At 39.8% G+C, this 20,896-nt stretch overlaps 1 protein-coding gene across 15 annotated transcripts in view; it reads left to right on the plus strand.

The window, feature by feature from the left end:
- Window positions 1–20,896, plus strand: part of Map7 (microtubule associated protein 7) — a 171,331-nt gene that overhangs the window by 119,699 nt on the left and 30,736 nt on the right. For 13 of the 15 annotated variants that reach the window (XM_008822064.2, XM_008822065.2, XM_008822066.2 and 10 more), the window contains 4 exons: window positions 8,186–8,349; window positions 9,378–9,495; window positions 13,399–13,509; window positions 20,506–20,619. In XM_008822064.2, coding sequence (XP_008820286.1) covers window positions 8,186–8,349; window positions 9,378–9,495; window positions 13,399–13,509; window positions 20,506–20,619 — 507 coding nt within the window. The remainder of the gene's footprint in view (window positions 1–8,185; window positions 8,350–9,377; window positions 9,496–13,398; window positions 13,510–20,505; window positions 20,620–20,896) is intronic. The other 2 variants (XM_008822068.3, XM_008822069.3) reach the window with 1 other exon arrangement.

A 20,896-nucleotide genomic window follows, 5' to 3' on the forward strand; every position in this document is an offset into this window, starting at 1 on the left:
TTATTTTTATTTTATGTGTATGAGTGTATTGCCTGCATGTATGTGAGTGCACCTTTGTAATGCAATGCTGTGGAGGTCAGAAGAGGGCTTTGGATTCCCCTGGAACTGGAGTTAAGGACAGTTTATAGCTGCCATATGGGTGCTGGGAACTGAACCCAGGTCCTCTACAAGAGCAGTCGGTGCTCTTAACCGCTGAGCCATCTCTCCAGGCCCCATAATGTGTTTTCAAAAGAGCAAGATAGGGCTTGAGAAATTGTTCAGTGGTTAAGAGCACTGACTGCTCTTGCAGAAGACCTGGGTTCAAGTCTCAGGACCAACATGGTGGCTAACAACCATCTGTAACTCCAGTTCCAGGGTTTCCAATGCCATCTTCTGACCTCCTTGGACATTGCATGACACGGGTGCACCTACCTACATGCAAGCAATACACCCATACACATTAAATAAAAATTAATAAAATTCTTAAAAAGAGAACAAGATAATGCAAAAATGATTTTTATCCTTGGTACAAAATTCAATCAAATTAGCTGAGGATTGGTTTTTACAGCAGACTTTGCCCTTCTAACCGTAGTTTTATTACACCCCCTTTCCCCCCTTTCTCTCTAATTTCAATTTGTTATTAACTCAAGGACAGCAGTATTAGTAAGAACAGTCAAGAGACCTAGATCATCATTTCAACCTGGTTTAGAATGTTAAAAATACTGATAAATTAGTATCAATAGCAAACAGTCAATAATGGCATAACCCTTTTTAAAGTTATTAGTCAAACTCCTCTTTATTTCATACTTCACCTTATTTGATTAAAGCAATCATTTGTTTTAAGGAACAATTTTCCTCTTTAGAGACTGATCACAAAAAAAGGGGGAGAGGGAGGAAGGGAGATGGAAAGGAAGGGGAAAAGGGAAAGAGGGAAGAAGTGTATGGGCTTTGAGGGAGCAGTCCTTTTAAATTCTTTTCATCTAAATATCAAGAATATAAACTTCAGCAGATCTGTGATCAATCTTGGCATCAGACCTCCTAAAGGTCTGATGAATTAATTCTTTAAAGGGCTTAACGAATGCCTGTAGAGAAGTTCCTAGGTCATCAGGCAGGTAAGAGAGCCCTGAGATCTGAATGCCCTCAGTAGGAAGAATATAGACATTATCACATACCAGAGCAGCTGTATCATGAGTCAGGCTCAACCTGGAAGAAAATACTTGTAAGCAGAGGCTGAATAAAGTGTGAATGTCAAATGAATAATGGGACTAACCCATTAATATTTTCCCTCAATTTACATTGTCTTTCAGTGTGAAAATAAAAAGAACTTAAATCTGAACAGTAAGAATTCTTATGAGCAGATAATAAAGGCCTAGAGTTGCATTGAGAAATGGTGATCTTTACCACCTCCCCATGAGAAGGAATATTAGTCACTGGGAGGGGTTACAGTTCAGACCATTCAGCAGAATGGCTCATTGTGCTTCCATGGTCAGACCGTCCAGATTTGAATTCCAGCTCCACCACTTGCTTGTGGTGAGATGTGGAGGAGGTTGCATCACTTCCCTGTGCCTCGGATTCCCATGATTAATAGCAGTGCCAAGCTCTTAGAATGGCTGTGAAGGTGATGCCTGTACTTGACTAGTGGTTGGCATAAAATAAAAGTGGAGGACTTCTGTCCAGGTGATGATGGTGATAAAGAGGAGTGTGGTCAGACATGATTCTGCCCAAGTGACTATGTGCCCAAATTGCAAGCCTGATGATTCTGAGCTAAGGAGTGGCAGATGGAGGGGTGTCTGTGCTTCCTAGAAGGGCTCAATGAGACCAGTTGAGGACAGTGACAACATTCTGTGAGGCATGTCAGGGATTAGGGTTGAGCTGGTAGCCAGAAGATTCAAAGGACAGCTATTGGCCAAGCAAGACACCTCTTTTAAAAGCAGCTAGGAATTTCTGGAAACTTTTTTATGTCTTTGTTTTGCTTCCTCATCTCAAAAGTGATTTCGCCCATATGTAAAGGAGTCTGTTGGGCTTTTACACATAAAAATTGCTCTTCCCAGCACCTCGGTTCCATTAGCCTTCTAGCACAGGGAACCAGGCAAAGCTAGAAGGCCCCTCAAGCGGGAGACAGTGTTGTGGGTGTCCTGCAAAATCACACCAGACAGTTTTCCACTGCATAATCTAATTAGAGTTGAAGAGAAGAATAGTTTCATCCCAGGATTTAGGAGACTAAAGCAGGAGAGTTGCCCAAAGCTCAAAACCAACTTAGGCTCTGTAGTAAGTTCCAGGCCAGCCTGAGCTGCAGAGTGAGACTTTGACTTTGTCTCAATAAATGAATGAATGAGTGAGTGAACGAATGAATGAATAAATAAATTTTAACGACAAGTTGAAAGACTTTGAATTACCACCAAGGCAGTGTAAGTCGCTTTGCTTGAAAGTCACTTATTTCCTTTAGCTCTTTTCTCTCTCTTTCTCTCTCTCTCTTTTATCTCATCTCATATGTCTTAATGGAACCCAGGGCATGCCTAACACCATCTGTTAAACTAGACATTGTCAACATAGGCAAGCAGAGTGGTGACAGTGTGGTGTGGACAGTGATAAAGGAGAGACAGCTTCTAAGAGGAAGAGGCTTGAGCCAAATACTTGAAGGTCAGAAGATTGCCTGCCAGAGGAGGCATTTTTCACAGAGGTAGCATGCGTAAAGGTTCAGAGGAACAAACAGATTTTCCAGATTTGTGTTTTGAGAAAGCTGTCTTCAAAAAGAAAATAGAATAAATTTGAAGAGGTAAAAGAATAGACATCAGGGCTGGAGAGATGGCTCAGCGGTTAAGAACACTGGTTATTCTTGCAGAAGACCTGGGTTTGAATCCCAGCACCCACATGACAGCTAACAACTGTCCATAACTCCAGTCCCAGGGGATCCGACAGCCTCTTCTGATCTCCGCAGGCATTGCACAACACGGGTGTACTTACCTACATGCGGGCAATACACACATACACATAAAATAAAAAATAAATTAATTAAATTTTTTTAAAAAAGAGTAGACATGTAGAACAAGGACAGTGAGCTTAAAATAACAGCAAGAAGATTAGAGAGACTACACTGGACTTGAGAGATAGGACAAAGGGTCCATTGTGTAGATGTGTCAGTGTCTATGAAGGAGAACCTTGAGGTTTCTAACTTCACAGGCTGTTGTCAGGAATATGGTGTCAGAAGGCAAGACCAAGCAGGTTCTGGTTTAGGGTAGGATAGAATGTGCTTTGGAATCAGTTTTTTTTCAAATCCCAGCTCTAGTTCTTTTACACATTTCTCATTTCTTACTGAGAAAATATGAAACCTCAGAACTATTACTGGTAGAGAATACTTTAAATTAAAATTCTTACAATAAATATGCTTTCAATTCTTAATGTACTGAAATCTTTTAAGTATTAACTTTCATTTTAAAGCATGACATGATCTATACTTGGCAACTCATCCTAGCACTCACCAGCAGACTCTGCAATAACCAGAAAGTGATATTTGCTATTTCAACATTGCTTGCCTATTCTCTGTATGACTGTTTACAGACCCTACTTCCTGTTAAAAGCAAGTTAAATAGAAGTTTGTATGAAAAAATACTCTTCCTTAGGCTGGGTATGTAGCTCGGTGGTAGAATACTTGCATGGTATGTACGTGCAAGGCTACAGTTTTGCCCCCAGTGGCCCCCAAAAGAAAAAAGAAAAGAAATCCTTCTTTCAAAGGATTATTTGATGTAAAATTAGCCATTACTTGAGTCAAATCCTGTGTGATTTATAGCACAACTGTAAAACCTCTTATTTTCTCAATTGAAATGATGACAAATGTGAAATGCTTGGGACAGAGAACTGTTGTAGCTATTTTAAGTATGATTATTTTCTTAATCCTCACAGCAATAGGAAAGTTCCTACTTTTTCCCACAACTACCCTAATAGAACTCATCCTAGATAACTTATCCAATCCCACACAGTTAGGGGTCAGCCAATCAACAGTTACAACGAACCAGGAAGTAATTATTAAGATGTTTGTGTTCATGTTGTAACATGCACTGTGGAGAGTGGGGAAGATGACCTTTTCTACATAGAAATTGGAGTGTAGGAAATGCTAAACCTTGTAGCAGATGTCAGGGTTCCTCCAGAAGACTGTATGATGCAAGGTCTCCTCACATGCCACCAGCAGACATTTATCTCAGATCTCCCTGCAAGATTCAGGGATTCAGTCTCCAGCACCACCACAAAAATTAGAATTGAGCCTTGTTTTTTTTTTTTTTTTATCAGTAATCCAGAATATGAGAATTGGAGCCCAGGGATTTGATTTTTAACTAGACCATTCACCACCCAGACTTCCAAAATTTATTTTGATATGTATAACAGGTATGAGGCCACTGCCTTCCAGGATGGATCAGCTGTGGTTAAAGTTATGAAGCTTTTCCAGCCGAGGTAGAACAGGAACAGAGACAGAACAAGCTTGGTTTGCTAGGAAGCAGAGCAAGGTGTATAGGTTAACTGTAGTACAGAGGCTGTGGTGAGACCAGAGGAAGGAAAGCAACCTGGACTTTAGAAATCAGAGTTCACATCTAAGAAAGAAAGAGTCACTAGTGTTTAGTTGGTTTTATTTGCTTCATTTCATTGCATTGTGTTGCAATACTGGGGACCAAACTCAGGGCCTCAGAAATGCTGTGCAGATACTACCCAAATCGATATCTTTCAGATTCTTAAATTTGACTTTGATGAAGCAATTCTGCTTATACATGGATATACCCACATCATCTACAGAGATTTCTAATAGTACAATGGTATTTGCTAAAGGTCTAAATTAGTAAAATACTAGAAATGATTTAGATAACCTATCAGTCAGTAGATAACTTTATATGAATGATGCTTAGACAATAAAATACTACAGAGCCATTAAAATACTCTTAGAATAAAACCCAAAATACTATTTGGATTTTCCTGTTTTAATATGGAAAGATCGCTAAGATTTTTAAATGAAAAAAGCTAAGTGCAGAGTAATAGTTGTTCTATGGCACAATATGCATGGTGTACATGTTTCAAAAAGACAGAAGTGCAGTAAGAGGGCTCAAGCTAAGAAGAAGACAGTCATTTCACCTGCTAATATTTTGTGCTATATAAACTTCAATAAGATCTGCCATATAAACTCATTTTCTATATGAATTAAAAGATATACTGTCATTAAAAGCTTGCCGGTAAGGTGTTCCCATGTAGAAAATCCAGACCTTATGTGCATGAGTGTATGTGATCAAAGCAAGTGTAACTAAAGCAAAATTTCAGAATTATGTACTCCTGTTAAGTTTAAGATGAGTTCTCACAATGTCTTTTGTATTCACTCAATTAATGCATGTTATATTGAGCATGTATTAAGTGCTTTTTCTTAAAGTAAAATTTTAACTTGAGCCTGAGAATTCCTATAGGAGCATAGGGATATATATATAGGTTCCTCATTTTAGATCACATAAAACTGAAATCCAGAACTGGAGAGATGGCTCAGCAGTTAAGAGCACTGGCTAGTCTTGCAAAGGACCCTGTTTCGATTCGCAGCACCCACATGGCAGCTAACAACAGATCGTAACTTCATTCCAGGGGAATCCGACACCCTCTTCTGACCTCCTGGGGCATTACCTGGCACAGTTGCATGTACATGCAAGCAGTACTCTCATACACATAAAATAAAAATAATAATAATAAAATGAAATCCATATAGGTCTCAGCAGTCCTCAGTAGCAGAGCTGTTGGGGGAACCCTGACTTCTCACATGTCAACTCAGCCCTTCTCCTACATTGCCCTGAATTGTTCATAAGGATATAGCCACTTTAAATTTATCCTTTTTCTCCCACCAACATCAAGTTAATTCAGCTCTTTCAGAAGGTTCATGTCATCAAATGACAAACTTTTTAAAAAATATTTTATTTTTATTTTATGAGTGCGTTGCCTGCATGGATGTAAGTACACCCTTGTCATGCAATGCCCTTAGATGTCAGAAGAGGGCATCGGATTCCCTTGGAACTGGAATTATGGATGGTTGTTAGCTGCCATATGGGTGGGTGCTGGGAATTGAACCCGGGTCCTCTGCAAGAGCAACCAAAGCAACCAATGTCTTAAGCATTGAGTCATCTCTCCAGCCCCCACAAATGACAATTTCTTTTGTCTTTCTTGAGACAGGGTCTCCCTGTAGCCCCAGTGTCCTGGAATTCACTAGGTAGACCAGTCTGGCTTTGAACTCACAGAGATCCACCAGCCTCTGCCTCCCAAGTGCTGGGATTAAAGACATGTGCCACCATGACCAGCTACAACTGACAAACTTGGAGAAAGAGTGCTGTCAGAAATGCAAAATACCTAACCAAGTGTGGTGGTACTTGCCTGTGGTACTTGGAAGGTGGCCAAGTGTGGTGGTGCATGCCTGGGATTCCAGTACTTGGGAGGTGGAGGCAAAAGAATCAGGAGTTTCGAGTCATCCTAAGATACATAGCAAGTTCAAGGGCTACATAAGACTCTGTCTCAAAAAAAAAAAAAAAAAAAGTAAAAAAGGATCTATGCTCCAAATTTTGTTTGGGCGTTTTCACATATACTTAATAGCTCGTGCATGTTTTTTAGTTGTCATAGCTAAAGAAAGCATCATATTAAATGAAATAGCTCCGTAGGTAACATTGTCCCCTAAAATGGAGAAGGAACATATATAATGGAGAAAAAAAGTATTCTGTCATTAAACAATGTTTTTTGTTTTGTTTTGTGTATGTGTGTGCATGTGTGTGTGCATGCGTGTGTACGTGCGCGCCCAAGTATGTATGCACATGTGTGTCAAAACCAGAGGTCAGTATCCAGTTTCATTCCTCAGAAGCCATCCACCTTGGTTTTTGAGATAGGGCTCTCATCAATAAGACCTGGGCCTTGCCAGCTAAGCTAAGCCAGCTGACTAGAGAGTTCAGGATTCCACCTGTCTCTGCCTCCCCAGTTCTGGGATCATAAGTGTGAACCACCACACCCAGCTTTTTATATGGTTCTGGGGTTGGAACTCAGGTCCTGATACTTGCACAAGTATGGTACTGACTAGGCTATCTCCCCAGCCTCTCAACACTGTTTTTTGAACTTTATCATTGGCTTTGATAGGGTTAGGGGTCATCTACCTGTATTTGTGAGCTTGAATGCCAGAACAGCCCATTGATCTCTCTCCTGGCTTAGCTCACTGTAATATACCTGTGAGGCACCTGAGGCACTTCTCAACTAATTGTTTTCTCCACACTTTTTTCATACTTCCAGTAGAAGAACCAGTGCTACAATGAAAGAAACGTAGTCATAGCTGGATGTGGTGACTTAACCCTGTGATCCCAGTACTCAGGAGGCTGGAGCACAAAGATTGCTGTGAGCTCAAGGCCACCCTGAGTTATATAGTGAGTTCCAAGCCAACCTGAGCTACAAACAAACAAACAAAATAAAAAGGAGAGGTGGGGAGGGGAAAGGGAGGGAGGGAGGAAAAAAGGGGCGCAGGGAGGAAGGAAGGGAAGCAAAGAAAAAGAAAGGGGACAGCTGGAGGATATCACTTTTTGTTTATTGAGCCAGGATCTTATTATGTACCCTAGACTGGACTCGAACTTATGGCAATCCTCTTACCTCAGCCTCTCAAGTGCTAGGGTTGCAGATATGTGCCACCATGTCTGGCAGGATATCACATTCAAAAGATTTTTATTATCATTATTATTGCTATTATTTTGTGCATATGATTTTGTGTGTGTGTGTGTGTGTGTGTGTGTGTGTGTGCAGGCACACACGTGGAAATTGGAGAACAACTTTGAGGAATGGATTCTCTGCTTCCACTGTTGACTCCAGGAATCAAACTCGGGTAGTCAGGTTTGCACGGCAAGTGCTTTTACCTGATGAGCCATCTTGCCAGACCAGGATTTCACATTTTTTTAAAAAAGAAACACATGGAACTATTGATTTTAGAGCAGCATATCAGTATCAGAGCCTACGGTTTATGACTACGATATACTAAACTAGAGAGCTACGCGGGTTCCCAAAGAGCAGAGTTCAGGGCATCTTTTTTGACTCACTGAAGAAAGCAAAGACCAGACTTGACCAGTACAAGATCACAGAACCTGAATTTGTTCAATGTGGACCACTTAGCCAGCCCTGACTATTCAAGTCCTAAACCTGCCTGTGTTGGATTTCCCTTTTTTTCCCTAAGCTGCTCGAGAAATCATCTGGCTAGAAAGAGAAGAGCGAGCCAGGCAGCACTATGAAAAGCACTTGGAAGAGCGGAAGAAGAAGCTGGAGGAGCAGCGACTCAAGGAAGAGCGGCGGAGGGCTGCAGTGGAGGAGAAGCGAAGACAGAGGCTGGAAGAGGACAAGGTGCATCACGCTCTGAGGAGGAGGGTCCCCTGCTTCTCTTACTGCCAGATGCAGTTTCCATGAAGTCAGCAGTATAGATAGCTGCAGGAGGTGGGGCAGGGCGGGGTGACAGTAGGTGGAAGATGCTGGTTTTTAGTGTTGCTACTGGAACTCTGCAAACTCATTTCTCTCATGTGAGTCTAATATTCATTACTGCTTTCTTCAGACCACACCAAGTGGATCTTTCCATATGTGAGTGAACATTTCCACATAGTGCTCCATTTAACACTCACTCAACCCTCAAGTATTATATAAGGTTTTGTAAATAAATGGGAGTTTATACTTGAAATGGGTAACACAAGGTTATGTAATTCAGTGAGCCATGCATGCTTTTACCTGGTATGGTGCCACACATTTGTAATCCCAGCACTCAGAAGGCAGAGGCAGGAGGATTTCCACAAGTTCAAGGCCAGCCAGGGCATCATAGCAAGACCATACCTCAAAAAGAAAGGAGGGTATTTCTCCCTTGGATCAAGCCCCACCCGCTCTTGGGAGGGTTTTTTTTCTCATTTTTCCTTAATAGGTTTATGTTCACTATGCTGAGAGAGAAATAAATTATTCAGTTTCTGAATTCCATATTTAAAATACAGCACAGTGTGAGACTGAAGTTATATAGGTCAGGAGTTGAGCACTTGCCTAACATGCACAAGGCCCTGGGTTGAATCTCTCTGACCCCACAAAAAAGTAATAATTAAATGAGTAGGGTATATTAAGTGAAGTCTTGCATTACCATTCTTCTATGTATTGCTCACACACAGTCGGAGTATTTATTTGTGTATCTGTTATACATCAAGGGCTTTTGAACTGGGAACTAATAGTTTTAGTAAGACGACTATTCTCATCTTAAAGTTCAGAAGTTAGGAAATAGATGATAACAGCAGCATTGTAGTAGGGTGGAGATTTAGGTAGTCCTCTTTAATCTGCCATAAGTTGCAGGAGCTTCAACAACTGGGTTGATCCTAACCACTGGCTGTTCTCTTCCATGCAAGGAACGCCATGAGGCTGTTGTACGCCGTACAATGGAAAGGAGCCAGAAGCCAAAGCAGAAGCATAACCGGTGGTCCTGGGGAGGCCCTCTCCATGGGAACCCCAGCATCCACAGGGCAGGTAAGTGCAGACACCACTTGCAAGCCTCTCCTTTGATTTGGGCTTTGTGTTTTCCTGGACAGCAAAAGTACATTGCTACTTTTTCTAACTCCAAAATGAAAGTCCTGCTTATCATTATACCGTAAAAATGATGCTTTTACTGTTTGGCCTTGAGAGTGATGGAGGTAAGAAAGGTCCCCTGTTTCCTTTAGCACAAACTGCTTTTCTCTTATGTTGCAAAGTTTCCTAGAAATCTATGCAGCATTTCTAAAACTTGCTAGTCTAAACTCTGTTTTAGTAATTAATTTTCCTGAAGTTTTAAGAATTGTGAAATAAGTTAACCAGTTTTACTCTTTCCATTTTTTTTCTGTAGTAGTATAGAAGGAGTAAAGTCAATACTAAAATCATATTGAAATATGAACTTAGTAAAAGACTTTATTTTTGTACTGTAAATTCATTATGCCTTGAATTTTTACGTCAGTTCTTTCTCATTTGTGAGTCTAGTGATTATTTATTTGTTTACTTATTTATTTTGAAAACCATGTCTTATGTTCTGTCCCCAGGTGGTTTTGTTGAGTCATCATGCACCTTTCTCAGTTTAGCAGGCCTACACCACCACTTCACAGCTTTGGGTGGGACTGGAAAACCTGGTATACACATCCTGTGGTTGCTGACTGCCTGCCTTGTAGCTAGCACCTCAGACTTAGGGCCAGTTCATGGATAGCTGAACCATCATACCTTACATAATGCATGTCTACTGTCTACTGCATAGCCCTAGATCTGGGATTGGCACAGTGTTTCTTAAGTGTGGTATTATAACTCAAGTGACTTAAAGGTATTGAAATAATTATATGTGGCATATTTATTTTCTCTTAATTATTTTTAATTAAAAAAAAACCTTTAAACTATCTTTTATCTGAAAAATTACCTGCAATCAAAGTGCACCCAGTTTAGCAACTCCCACTGCTGTCTGTCCTCCTGGTAGTCAGTCACGTTTACCTTTTTTAAATCTGAGTAACTGAATTTTTGTTTGCTTCTTTGCTGTGTTTTCATTACTATTTTTCATAACCCTTTTGTTTAAAAAAAAAGTTGAGTGAGTATAACCACTTATTTTCCTATGACACTGAGCCAAATGTGAAAGCACATTTTTTTCCCTTGGCTCTTCACCACCCCATGGTGTTTGGAAGAGCACACACCAAATCTGTGATCATAATGATCATTTGTATATGATGTTTCATGCTAGGGATAATTTTCACATATGCTCCGTATAGAAAAATTGTCATGGTAGGTACTCACAACCTCATTTTTCTTTGGCTGAGCTTCTTGGTGTCTATGTGTATGACAGAAGTTTCTGTTATACAGTGTCAGACATCTTGGAGAAAAATTAAGCTACTTAGTCTTAATTCTTGCTTTTCCCACTCTATTCTCCCATTCAGCGTAAGAAAGCCAGTGACACATTTATAAGCTATTAGGTAAAAATCTAGTTCATAAGTACTGAATTGGATGGAGCAAATTGCCAGTATGCTAAAGAGATATTTGCCTGAGAAATGATTGGAACTTACCAAAGTTCCCAAAAACTAAGAAGTGGTCTGCTGTGGTGTTGAGAGTGGCATCCGGGTTCTACCCATATTGAATACTCTGAACTTCATGGCAATGCCTGAGCATGGCAAGCACTCAACCCAGGCCAGCTGACCAGCCGCCAGTCCTCGAGTCTGTCTCCATGAAAGTTGGTGTCTTGTCTGACTGCTCATACCTGAGCTGGAACTACCATAAAAGCAATTTTACTTTAAAAATTATCAGTCCTTTTGTAAACTTGTTTATTCGTTCAAAAAAAAAGGGATGAAAATTGTTTCAAATAACACACTCATGGCATACCTCCATCATTTTAACTATCTGTAGCAGATTTCAAGACTTTACCACTCAGTGTGTTAGTGGATGGGAAGACATAGTCTAGTTAATTTTTCCTACTAACTCTGAAATGGAGCTAAGTGTTTTCAGTAACCTATTGAGAGTTGAGAGCTGCCTGGGATAGGCTTGTTGTTATGTAGCCTCCCCAGCTAAAGCTTAGCATGTGAAGCAGTGTCAGAAAGTATGTTGTTATAGTTACTTGGGCATGGTTTTCACTACCCTTCCTTGTGCTTGTGCCCCACATGTCATCATTAGGTGTCCTGTTAGTATTCCTCCTAAAATACTTCCTTTTATAGGATTGCCCAAGAGCTCATCAGCTAAGTATAAATATAAGTCACAGAAAATATGTTGGGTGTTTTTTTTGTTTTGTTTTTTGGTTTTTTTTTTTTTTTGGTCTTTTTGAGACAGGGTCTCCCTGTAGCTCCAGCTGTCCTAGAACTCACTATGTAGACCAGGCTGGCCTTGAACTCACAGAGATCTGCCTGCCAATTTTTTTTAATTATAAATTCCAACTATAAAAATAAATTCCAGTTTAAGATATCTGTCTTACTACTGAAAGACTTACTACTGGTAGACTAGAAATAATGATCAAAATGATCATAGTATAGAGGACATTCTTGGCAAACTATTTACTACCAAGGCTAGTCAAACAAATGGGAAGAGATTTAAGGCAAAACGAATGTTTTGTTTTGCTTTTATAAGCAGTTAACAGTAGAAAATATGGCAAAGCTTCTTTGACTTTAGCTGTTGTAGGTCTGAACATCCATTTGCCTGCTGACAAATACCCAGTGAGACAGTTAGCCTTTAGTCATGTTATTCAGGGGTCATGGTTTGTGCTAATGAGCATAAGCTTGATTGCATCTGCTGTACCAGCAGCAAATGAACAGAACTGATTTTTTTGCCTTTATAATGACTATTTCTCTTCTGATATGAACTTTAAAAATCATTCTTAAATTATTTGGCTGCAGGATAATTTTAACATTCAACTTAGAATTCTGACTTATATTGCTCTCAGTTCTGTTGGGCAAGTGTGTATACTGATTCTTCCTTTTCACACCTTGAACTCCCCCCCCCCGCCCCCTTGTGCAGTATCAAGGGTTGAACCCAGGGCCATGGGCATAAGAAAGCCATGTACCACTTGAGCACTTTTTAAAAAATTATTTATTTTCTATTTTGAGATAGAGTTTTAGGGCTAGGGATGTAGCTCAGTAGTAGAGCATTTGCCTAACATGCACCAGGCCCTGGGTTCAATCCCCAGAACTAAGAGAGAAGGAAACAGGAAGAAGGAAGGAGGAGGAAATGAAGACAGACTTGCACTGGGTGGTACACCTCTGTAATCCCAGTATTTGGGAGTTAGAGGCATAGTGAGTCTGAGGCCAGCCCCGGCTACATGAGGGAGACCCCACCTCAAAAAACAGGGAAGGAGGGAAGGAGGGAGGAAGATCATAGAGGGCAAAAAGAGCAAGAAACTTGCAAAGACTCCCTAGGCTGGCCTTAAACTTGCAATCCTGCTCTGGCTTCCCTAATAGCTGTGATTACAGATGTGCACCAGTACACCTGGCCTTTGTTTGTACAGTCATTCTTCTGTAATGAACTTTAGTGCCCTGAGTAAAATGCTTTACAAGTAGAAGTGTCCACAAGCCCACAGAGCCCCAGGGTTTGTTTTATTTCGCCAGCACCGCTGCCTCCCCGACCCGCATGCACTGCTGCGGTCCCCTCTCTGCTTCAGTCAGCCCTCATCAGCTACCCTTTGCCTTTGCCTTCATCTGCTTATGTTATAATAACATACTTGAGTTTCAAACTGGTGAACTAAATATTTTGCTCCATGAGAAAAATGAGTTTTATTTCTAGCCTTTAAGTTACCTTTAATATGTCCCCTTAGAAAACTGTGCTGTTATGAAAGATCTAGAAATGGAGCTAAACACCTCCTCTCCTAGTTTCTTCATCCATCACTGAACTAGGAAATTGCAATCCTGCATGCTGGCTGTCAATTCGCATTATCTCCATTTGTTTTAGATCCAGACAGGCGGTCAGTTTCCACCATGAATCTTTCGAAACATGTTGATCCTGTCATTAGCAAGCGACTTTCGTCCTCATCTGCAACTTTGCTAAATTCTCCAGATAGAGGTACAGTCAAAAGGAAAACAAAACGTGTTCTGTTGTTTACTTAATGCTTTTTTTCTCACTATGTACGGATGATAGCATCTGAAGTTGCTTTCCCTACATTTCTTAAATAGGAAGAAAAAAACCTCAGAGTAAAAAACCAATAAACGACTGAGCAGCATTTTCCTTGCGACAAGAACATTTCTCGTGTTAGAAGGTGGCTGAATGAGTGCGTTTAGCAGTGGTGACAGCGGTGTGTCTCAGCAGTGTAGTAACTGAGTGTACCGCTCCGTAAGTCACCCACTTACCGCCAGAGTGCAAGTGATCTTTGTATGAACAGTTCTTTTACTTCAATCACATGTCTGTGGCTCCTCGTCTCTACCGTGAAAGTCTAGGCTCTGGCTTTCCAAAGAAAACTTGAAATGATTCATGACAGCAGATTCTTTAGACCCATTTATTTCTCATTTAATCAAACATTTCTTCTGTGTGTGATTGGCTGTTTGGTGTCATTCATTTATTCCTAGGGATTTGGCTAACTTTAAGAATGTTGTCACCATTACTGCCTCTTAAAAAGTTAACAATCATGGTCTTCCCACTGGCATCCAAGTTTGGAGTTTATGCAGCCTATGGATTTACAGTACATGAATGTTCAGTTATTTATAAGTAAAAGTTTTATGTTATGAAGACGCAATCAAGCTTTTTAGGATAAGCTGCTTGTTTTATATAACTAAGGTAATTTTAAATAAAACCAAAGAATTGTTGTATAATAAAAGAGCACACTCTTCTTAAAAATAACAAATTGTGGTAATTTTGAGTACTTTATTAAGAAACTGGAAAGTGTCCATGTTTATAACCTTTAAAAAAGAATGTAATGTGTGCATGTTCATGTGTATGTCTATTTATATATTTTGTATTGTATATTTTGTATTGTTATGGTGCCATTGTAATATATCATATGTGAATGTTGGTATTATTTTAAAAAGTAGTAAATGTTTGAACCATTCTATCCTTGCCTAGTTACCCAAACTATTACTTTTCTAAGCTAAATTTGCCTAAAGCATTGATATGAGAATGTAATCAAGTTAGGTGCTATTTATTAATCAATTATTAATTAATATGAGAATGTAATCAAGTTAGGTGGTGTATTATTAATTAAAATTTCCTTCATCAATATCTTTTTATTTCAGATGAAATCAGGTGGCCATAGACTTTTATTTCAAACCCACTTCCTTAATAGGACACAAAATATAGTATGTGTGAATGCTGTTCTTAAAATTGTCTGTTCACCTATTCTTTTAAATTCTGCACATAACCAGCACTTTAATTTCATACTTTTGTGAACCTGGGTCTGAGACAAACCACAACTAGGAATTTATAATACCTTTAAGCTAAACCTTGCCTTCTTGCTTCCTACAGTCCCATCACTGAAGCTAGGGTAAAGATCAGAATAGGAGGACAGGTTTTAGCATGGATAGTGCCCTGTTACCTCTCTGAGGAATGGCAGTGCTGCATTGTCTGTATCAGTTAGAAATAAGATGAGGCTTACCTACTCTGCATGATGCTATCTGATTGGATATTCTTAGGGTAATATGATTTTAGGATCGAGAAAGATCCGTTGGATAGATCATCTATCTATTCCACTTGGGATGATTGAGTCCCTCATAGGTTGAGAATCTGGCTTTTAACAGGCCCATAGACAATTTATTATACAAGAGGGACTAGAAGTGAGATCGTAGCCCCTCACCATGTGATTGCTATGCAGCTTCTGCACTTCCTACCTCCAGTGACCTTCCCAGGTGCCCTTTCATAGATTAACTCTGTGCTTTCTTTGTTCCTGTTTTAAGATTAGGCCTTGCTATATAGCCCTGGCTGGGCTAGAACACACCTATTATTGACCAGGCTGGCCTTGAATTTGCAGCAATCTTCCTGCCTCTAAGTGTTGGTATTATAGGCATGCACTGCCACACCTAGCTGTCCATTCTTTAAAAATGAAGTTAGGATGCCAAGGTTAAGATCAATAGACGTTCAATAACTAGTCTGGAGCTGGGCCAGAAAAACTGCCCCTTGAATCAAGGCACAGGCCTAGAAAGCTGAATATTAAACAAGACTATCGAACAAGAAGGAGAGGCACTGAATTAAATTCTGCTTTCCTCTCCCTTATCAAAAGAACTGTGAGCAAGTTCCTAGTCCAATAGATCAAGTTAGCCCAGAAGGGGTTCTCATTGCTGTAGAGAAGGTTGTGGCTTTTGTTTGTTTTTTTAAGGTTAGGCAAAACCTTCAGTAAGACAGTAGTTAGGCCTTTTGAAGAGAGTCAGAATTCTTCTGGATTTGAATTTCTCTCAGTTTAGAACCAATTCTTTTCTGAAAGCTATTTTTGAACATTAACTGTGCCTTATTATCTCATAGAAAGCATTGTCAAATTAAATCTTGGCATCTTATCAAATTAAATTAGAAGCCTCTATAGACAAATATGTCAAAATAGTATATATTTATTTAAATTGTTTAAGCTTTCTCAGTCCTATGACAGTGACCTTAAAACTGAAATTAAATTGAAGCCCTGAAATCATCAGGGCTGATAGTTGACTGGAGTGCATCTGAACAGCTATACTAGTTATTAAATGTACTGAAATATTGCTGTATCATTTAGTAAATAGATACTTAAACCAAATGTGCTTTCCCAGACACTTCAGAAGCAGTGGAGACTGCTAAGTCTATGCCTGTGACCTAATTGTTTTAAAATATTTGTAATTTGGGCATGGGGAGATGACTCAGAAAGTAAAGTCCTTATTGTGTAAACTTGAGGACCTGAGTTAAAGCTTACAGAACCCACATAAAAAATCCAGGTACAAACAGCACAGAGGAAGCAAAGAGGATGCTCCCTGGGGCTTGCTGGACAGCCAGTCTATCTTAATTGGTGGCTTCAACTTCAGGCAAGAGACCATGTCTCAAAAAATAAGATGAGGGACTGAATTAAGATGGCTCAGCGGGTAAGAGTTTATATATACTGCTCTTTCAGAGAAACTGAGTTCTGCTCCCAGCATCCATATGGGATGGCTTATAACTGCCTATAACCCCATCTCCAAGGAATCTGACACCCTCTTCTGGCATCCATGGGCACCTGCACACTCACACAGACACACACAGACACACATGCACACATGCAGACACACACACATAAATAAAAAATAAAAATAACAAAATTAATTTTTTTGTTGTTTTTTGCCTTCTTTCACCTTTTTATTCAATCTGGGACCTATACCCCTGGAACAGTGCCACCCATATTCAGGGTTAGTCTTTCCACCTTAGTTAAACCCTCACAGACATGCCCAGATGTTTGCCTTCTAGGTGGTTCTAAGGCTGACAATGAGGATTAACCATTAAAAGGTTGCTTATAAAATCAAACTGTGGTGGGGAGGGTGGACATCACAGGATGGCAGGATGGACGTACTTTTGGTAGGGAGCTAAGCCAGTGTGTTCTGAGGCAGAGGTCTAGAGGAGAGGCCATTGGTTGTTCCTTCTCTTTATCTCTCCCGTGTCCATATATGTGATGGTAGCTGACAAGGGTGGCAGAAAATAGGAACCATCTCAGGAAGCAGATTGACTTTGAGGCAGGAGCCCCAGAGCTGCATTTATAGGTGAGTCACTGCTTTGTTGCACACAAGCACTTGTGCAGATTTACCTGCTCAAGTGATCCTTGGCTTCCCACATCGCAAGTATATGCTCCTGATATGCATTGTAAAATAAGTCTTTTTTAAAAATAAAAAGTGTCAGCAAGTGATTTAGATACCTGACATTGACCTCTGGCCTCCACATGGCTGCACATACATGTGAACATGTGCCTACACTAATATAAAAACACGTACATGGGGCTGGAGAGATGGCTCAGGAGTTAAGAACACTGGTTGTTCTTTCAGAAGACCCAGGTTCAAATCCCAGCACCCACATGACAGCTAACAACTGTCTGTAACTCCAATGCCTCTTCTGTCTTCCACAGGCCTTGCACGACACAGGTGCACTTACCTGCATGCAGGCAATACACGCATACACATTAAAAAAAAGAATAATAAAATATTTTTTAAAAACATGTACACACAATCAGAGACAGAAAAAAGAAAATAACATTTGTATTTTTAAACTGAATGTAGTGTCACAGGGACTGATACAATTACCTGATTTAAAGGAAGCATGCGATTGTTAATTCTTTCTATAATTGCTACAACAGAGACAATGTGGCCATTTGAAAATTTTGGCATTAAAAGTATGTATCTTTATCTTGTATATAAGCTACCCATTTAATCACATTTTTCTCAAGAAAGATCAATGGGGAGCTTAAAAAAGAAAAGCATGAAATTGCCTACGCTTAGCTTAAAATTAGTCAAAACAAGACGTGTGTGATTAACACCTGTAATCCCAGCACTTAGGCTGGACAGAAAGATCAAGTCTTCCCTGGGCTACACAGTGAGACCATGTCTCTGAAATAAGTAAATAAATAAATAAATAAATAAATAAATATCAACACATTTTCTCCTTGAATCAGTATCATAGAACACAGTGATAGATCTCGAGTTGAATTCTGCCCAGAATCTTGTTCTTTTAACCTGAGTGATGCTTTTTGTATTCTTGCTTTCATTTGAATTAATGGCAGTACCTAATATATGGAAGATTTCATATAACATTTAGGTTTCCTTCTAAACAACCAAGGTCTAGCAACATCTACCTAATTTCTTCTTGGTACCCACCACCTGACACCCAACAGTGGCTTCATGCTCATAGGAAAGATGTGCTATACAAGATGTATAATGTCGATTTAGCCCAGATCATTTAGTTCTGCCAACTTGGGACCTTCGTGGCTGGCTGTTGGCTGGAGTGCATCCTTTAATTTTTGTCTCCCCTCATCTGATTGATCAATCTGTCATGGGGACTGTTGGCATTTTATGCCAGTATATAAATAGTAGTAATACCAGAGAGCTCCATAATGGCATCTCCTCCCTCAGCTTCTCAATCTCAAGATCCAGAACCCTTAGATTAAAAATGAAGGAAAAGTATCCTTTACTGACCTTAACTAAGTTTATGGAGGTGAAATCTTTCTCTCCCTTTCCTGTATGTACATTATGAATGTGGTAAAAATGGAAATATGTTTCTCTAAATGAAAATCTTTCATTCATAAAGTTGAGATTTATAGTAATGCAAGTTAATGTGGCTTTGAAATGATCTTCATGTGAAGAAAATGCCATAGTTGGTGCCCTTAAGACTCATAAAAGTAAAGTCATTGAAGTTTTCAAGGGAGAAAAGGAAAAAGACAACTTTTCAGTGCTATAGCTGTAAAACCATTGTTGTATAGTTCAAATTAGAGAAGGAAACCTGTTTTTCCTTTCCCCTTCATCTACTGAACATACAGTTCTGTTGAAGACTTTAAATTAATTCTAATCACTTTTTTTTGTATATGTTCCAATTTAGGCTATGTTCTAGTCTTCATATAGACACCCATACTGCCTGACCAGTATATGATATCATCTGCCCATAGTGCTCTCTACTAACTTTAACCTTTGTATTCATTTTTATAATGCTAGAAAATATTTAACCATGGAAGCCAGGCATAATAGCTCAAGCCTGTAATCCCAGTACTTGACAGGCAAAGAGGCAGGAGGATTACCATGCGTTTGAGGCCAGCTTCGGAATAAGACCTTGTCTCAGGAACCCAAAACCAAATAATAATAGTTTAACCATAGAGACTCTCCTAATAAACAGAAACTAATAGATAATTCACTGGTTCTTAAATTAACTAAAGCTTTGATCAGAATAGTCACTTTTAAAATAAAGCCATATAATTAAGGAATGTACTGAAAGTTGGTTCTAACTTCATAGAAACAACTTTTCAGTGTAACTAACAATATTTAGCAGTATATGGTTTTTATAAGCTAAAACTCATCTCCTAGAGTTAAAATGTCATTCTGAGAAATGGCATGTATGGGACTGACATGAGCACACCTGCTCCAGAGGTGCAGAGACTTGTGCCCAAGGGCTGCAGAAGTGGCTTGTCAGAGTTAGATGATTTTAAAGACTTTCAGAAGTGATAGAGAGCACATTCTTAAAGAGTGATATACAGTCATTGTTTTGTAATGACATCCATAGGAACTTATAAGCTCCATCATAGAAGTTAACAATGTAATCAAAGTAATTCATAATCCACGTGTGTTTCCTACCCATGGCCCTGCCAAGTCCCAGTACAGTTTGGGGCCCATGTTTCATCGCACTATTTGAAGTTTGTTTTCTAGATTCTTTAGACATCCATTGGTAATCTTCAGATTTGTATTTCTATTGGATATGGCTTTTCTGTTTAATTTTGTCTTCCTTCAGCTTTAGCCTTGATCCTCAGCTGAATGCTTTATATTGTGCCAAACAGGACCTGAAAGAGCCTGGTTTGCTGAATAGAAAGGTCAAAGAAACCCCATGCAGACTTTATATGAGTCTTCTTTTATTTTATTAGAGCTAACCTCTCTCTGATTACCCTAATAGCAGTTTGTGGAGATCTACCATAATTTAACAGAACCCACTCAGTCTTTTTTCTAAATCTAGTAATCTAGTCTTCCATTAGCCTTCCTTTATGGGACTGATTATTTAAGACGCTTAGAAAGCCTTCTGGTTGAGATGTGTGCCAGCAGTACCATCAGATAGGTACATCTTTGAGTTGTCTATAATGGCAAACCTGTGGTTGAACTGGTATTTCCTTTTTAAGACCTGTCAACTGCTTAAGAAGGGTTATTATTATTAGCAAAATCTGCTCCAACACCTCCTTTGAACCTGCCACAAACAGCATCTTGAGGAAAAGGCATTTGTGGAAGAGCTGCTCCTCTTGGGTGGGGTTCCTGTTGCTCTTACTTGTGGCCAAATGCCCTCCTTAGAGAGCCTGGGCTCTCTCTCTCAAAGGTCCAGACCATAGAGGCAATAAGTACAATGTTCTGTACCCTCATGGCCCTAGAAAGAATGTTCCTAATACCTTGCTTATGTGGTGACGTTTAGCTCGCCGCCTGCAGCTCAGCCCCTGGGAGAGCAGCGTTGTTAGCAGACTGCTGACGCCCACACATTCGTTCCTGGCCAGAAGTAAAAGCACAGCTGCCTTGTCTGGAGACACAGGTAAAGCCATCCAGGTGGAACTTTCCTGGTGAGGTAAAGTCCTGCTTTTGAAGCTTTGTCTGCACCGCCCATGTTCATCTAACCCCGCTTCTATTCTTGCTGTTGTGTGCTTCCCTCTGTTGGTGTGGGTTTTATGCCCTTGGCAACTTTCCTCTTTACATCCGCTTAGCATCTTATCTGGACACCAGATGCCAGGCAGACAGATGACGCCCTGCCTATGATCAGATGACTTCAGCAGCCTCTGTGAGATTAACAGACAAAAAAAAAAAAAAAAAAA

This window comes from Nannospalax galili, unplaced genomic scaffold (genome assembly GCF_000622305.1).
Source record: "Nannospalax galili isolate Female #2095 unplaced genomic scaffold, S.galili_v1.0 scaffold186, whole genome shotgun sequence".
Lineage (NCBI taxonomy): Eukaryota > Metazoa > Chordata > Mammalia > Rodentia > Spalacidae > Nannospalax > Nannospalax galili.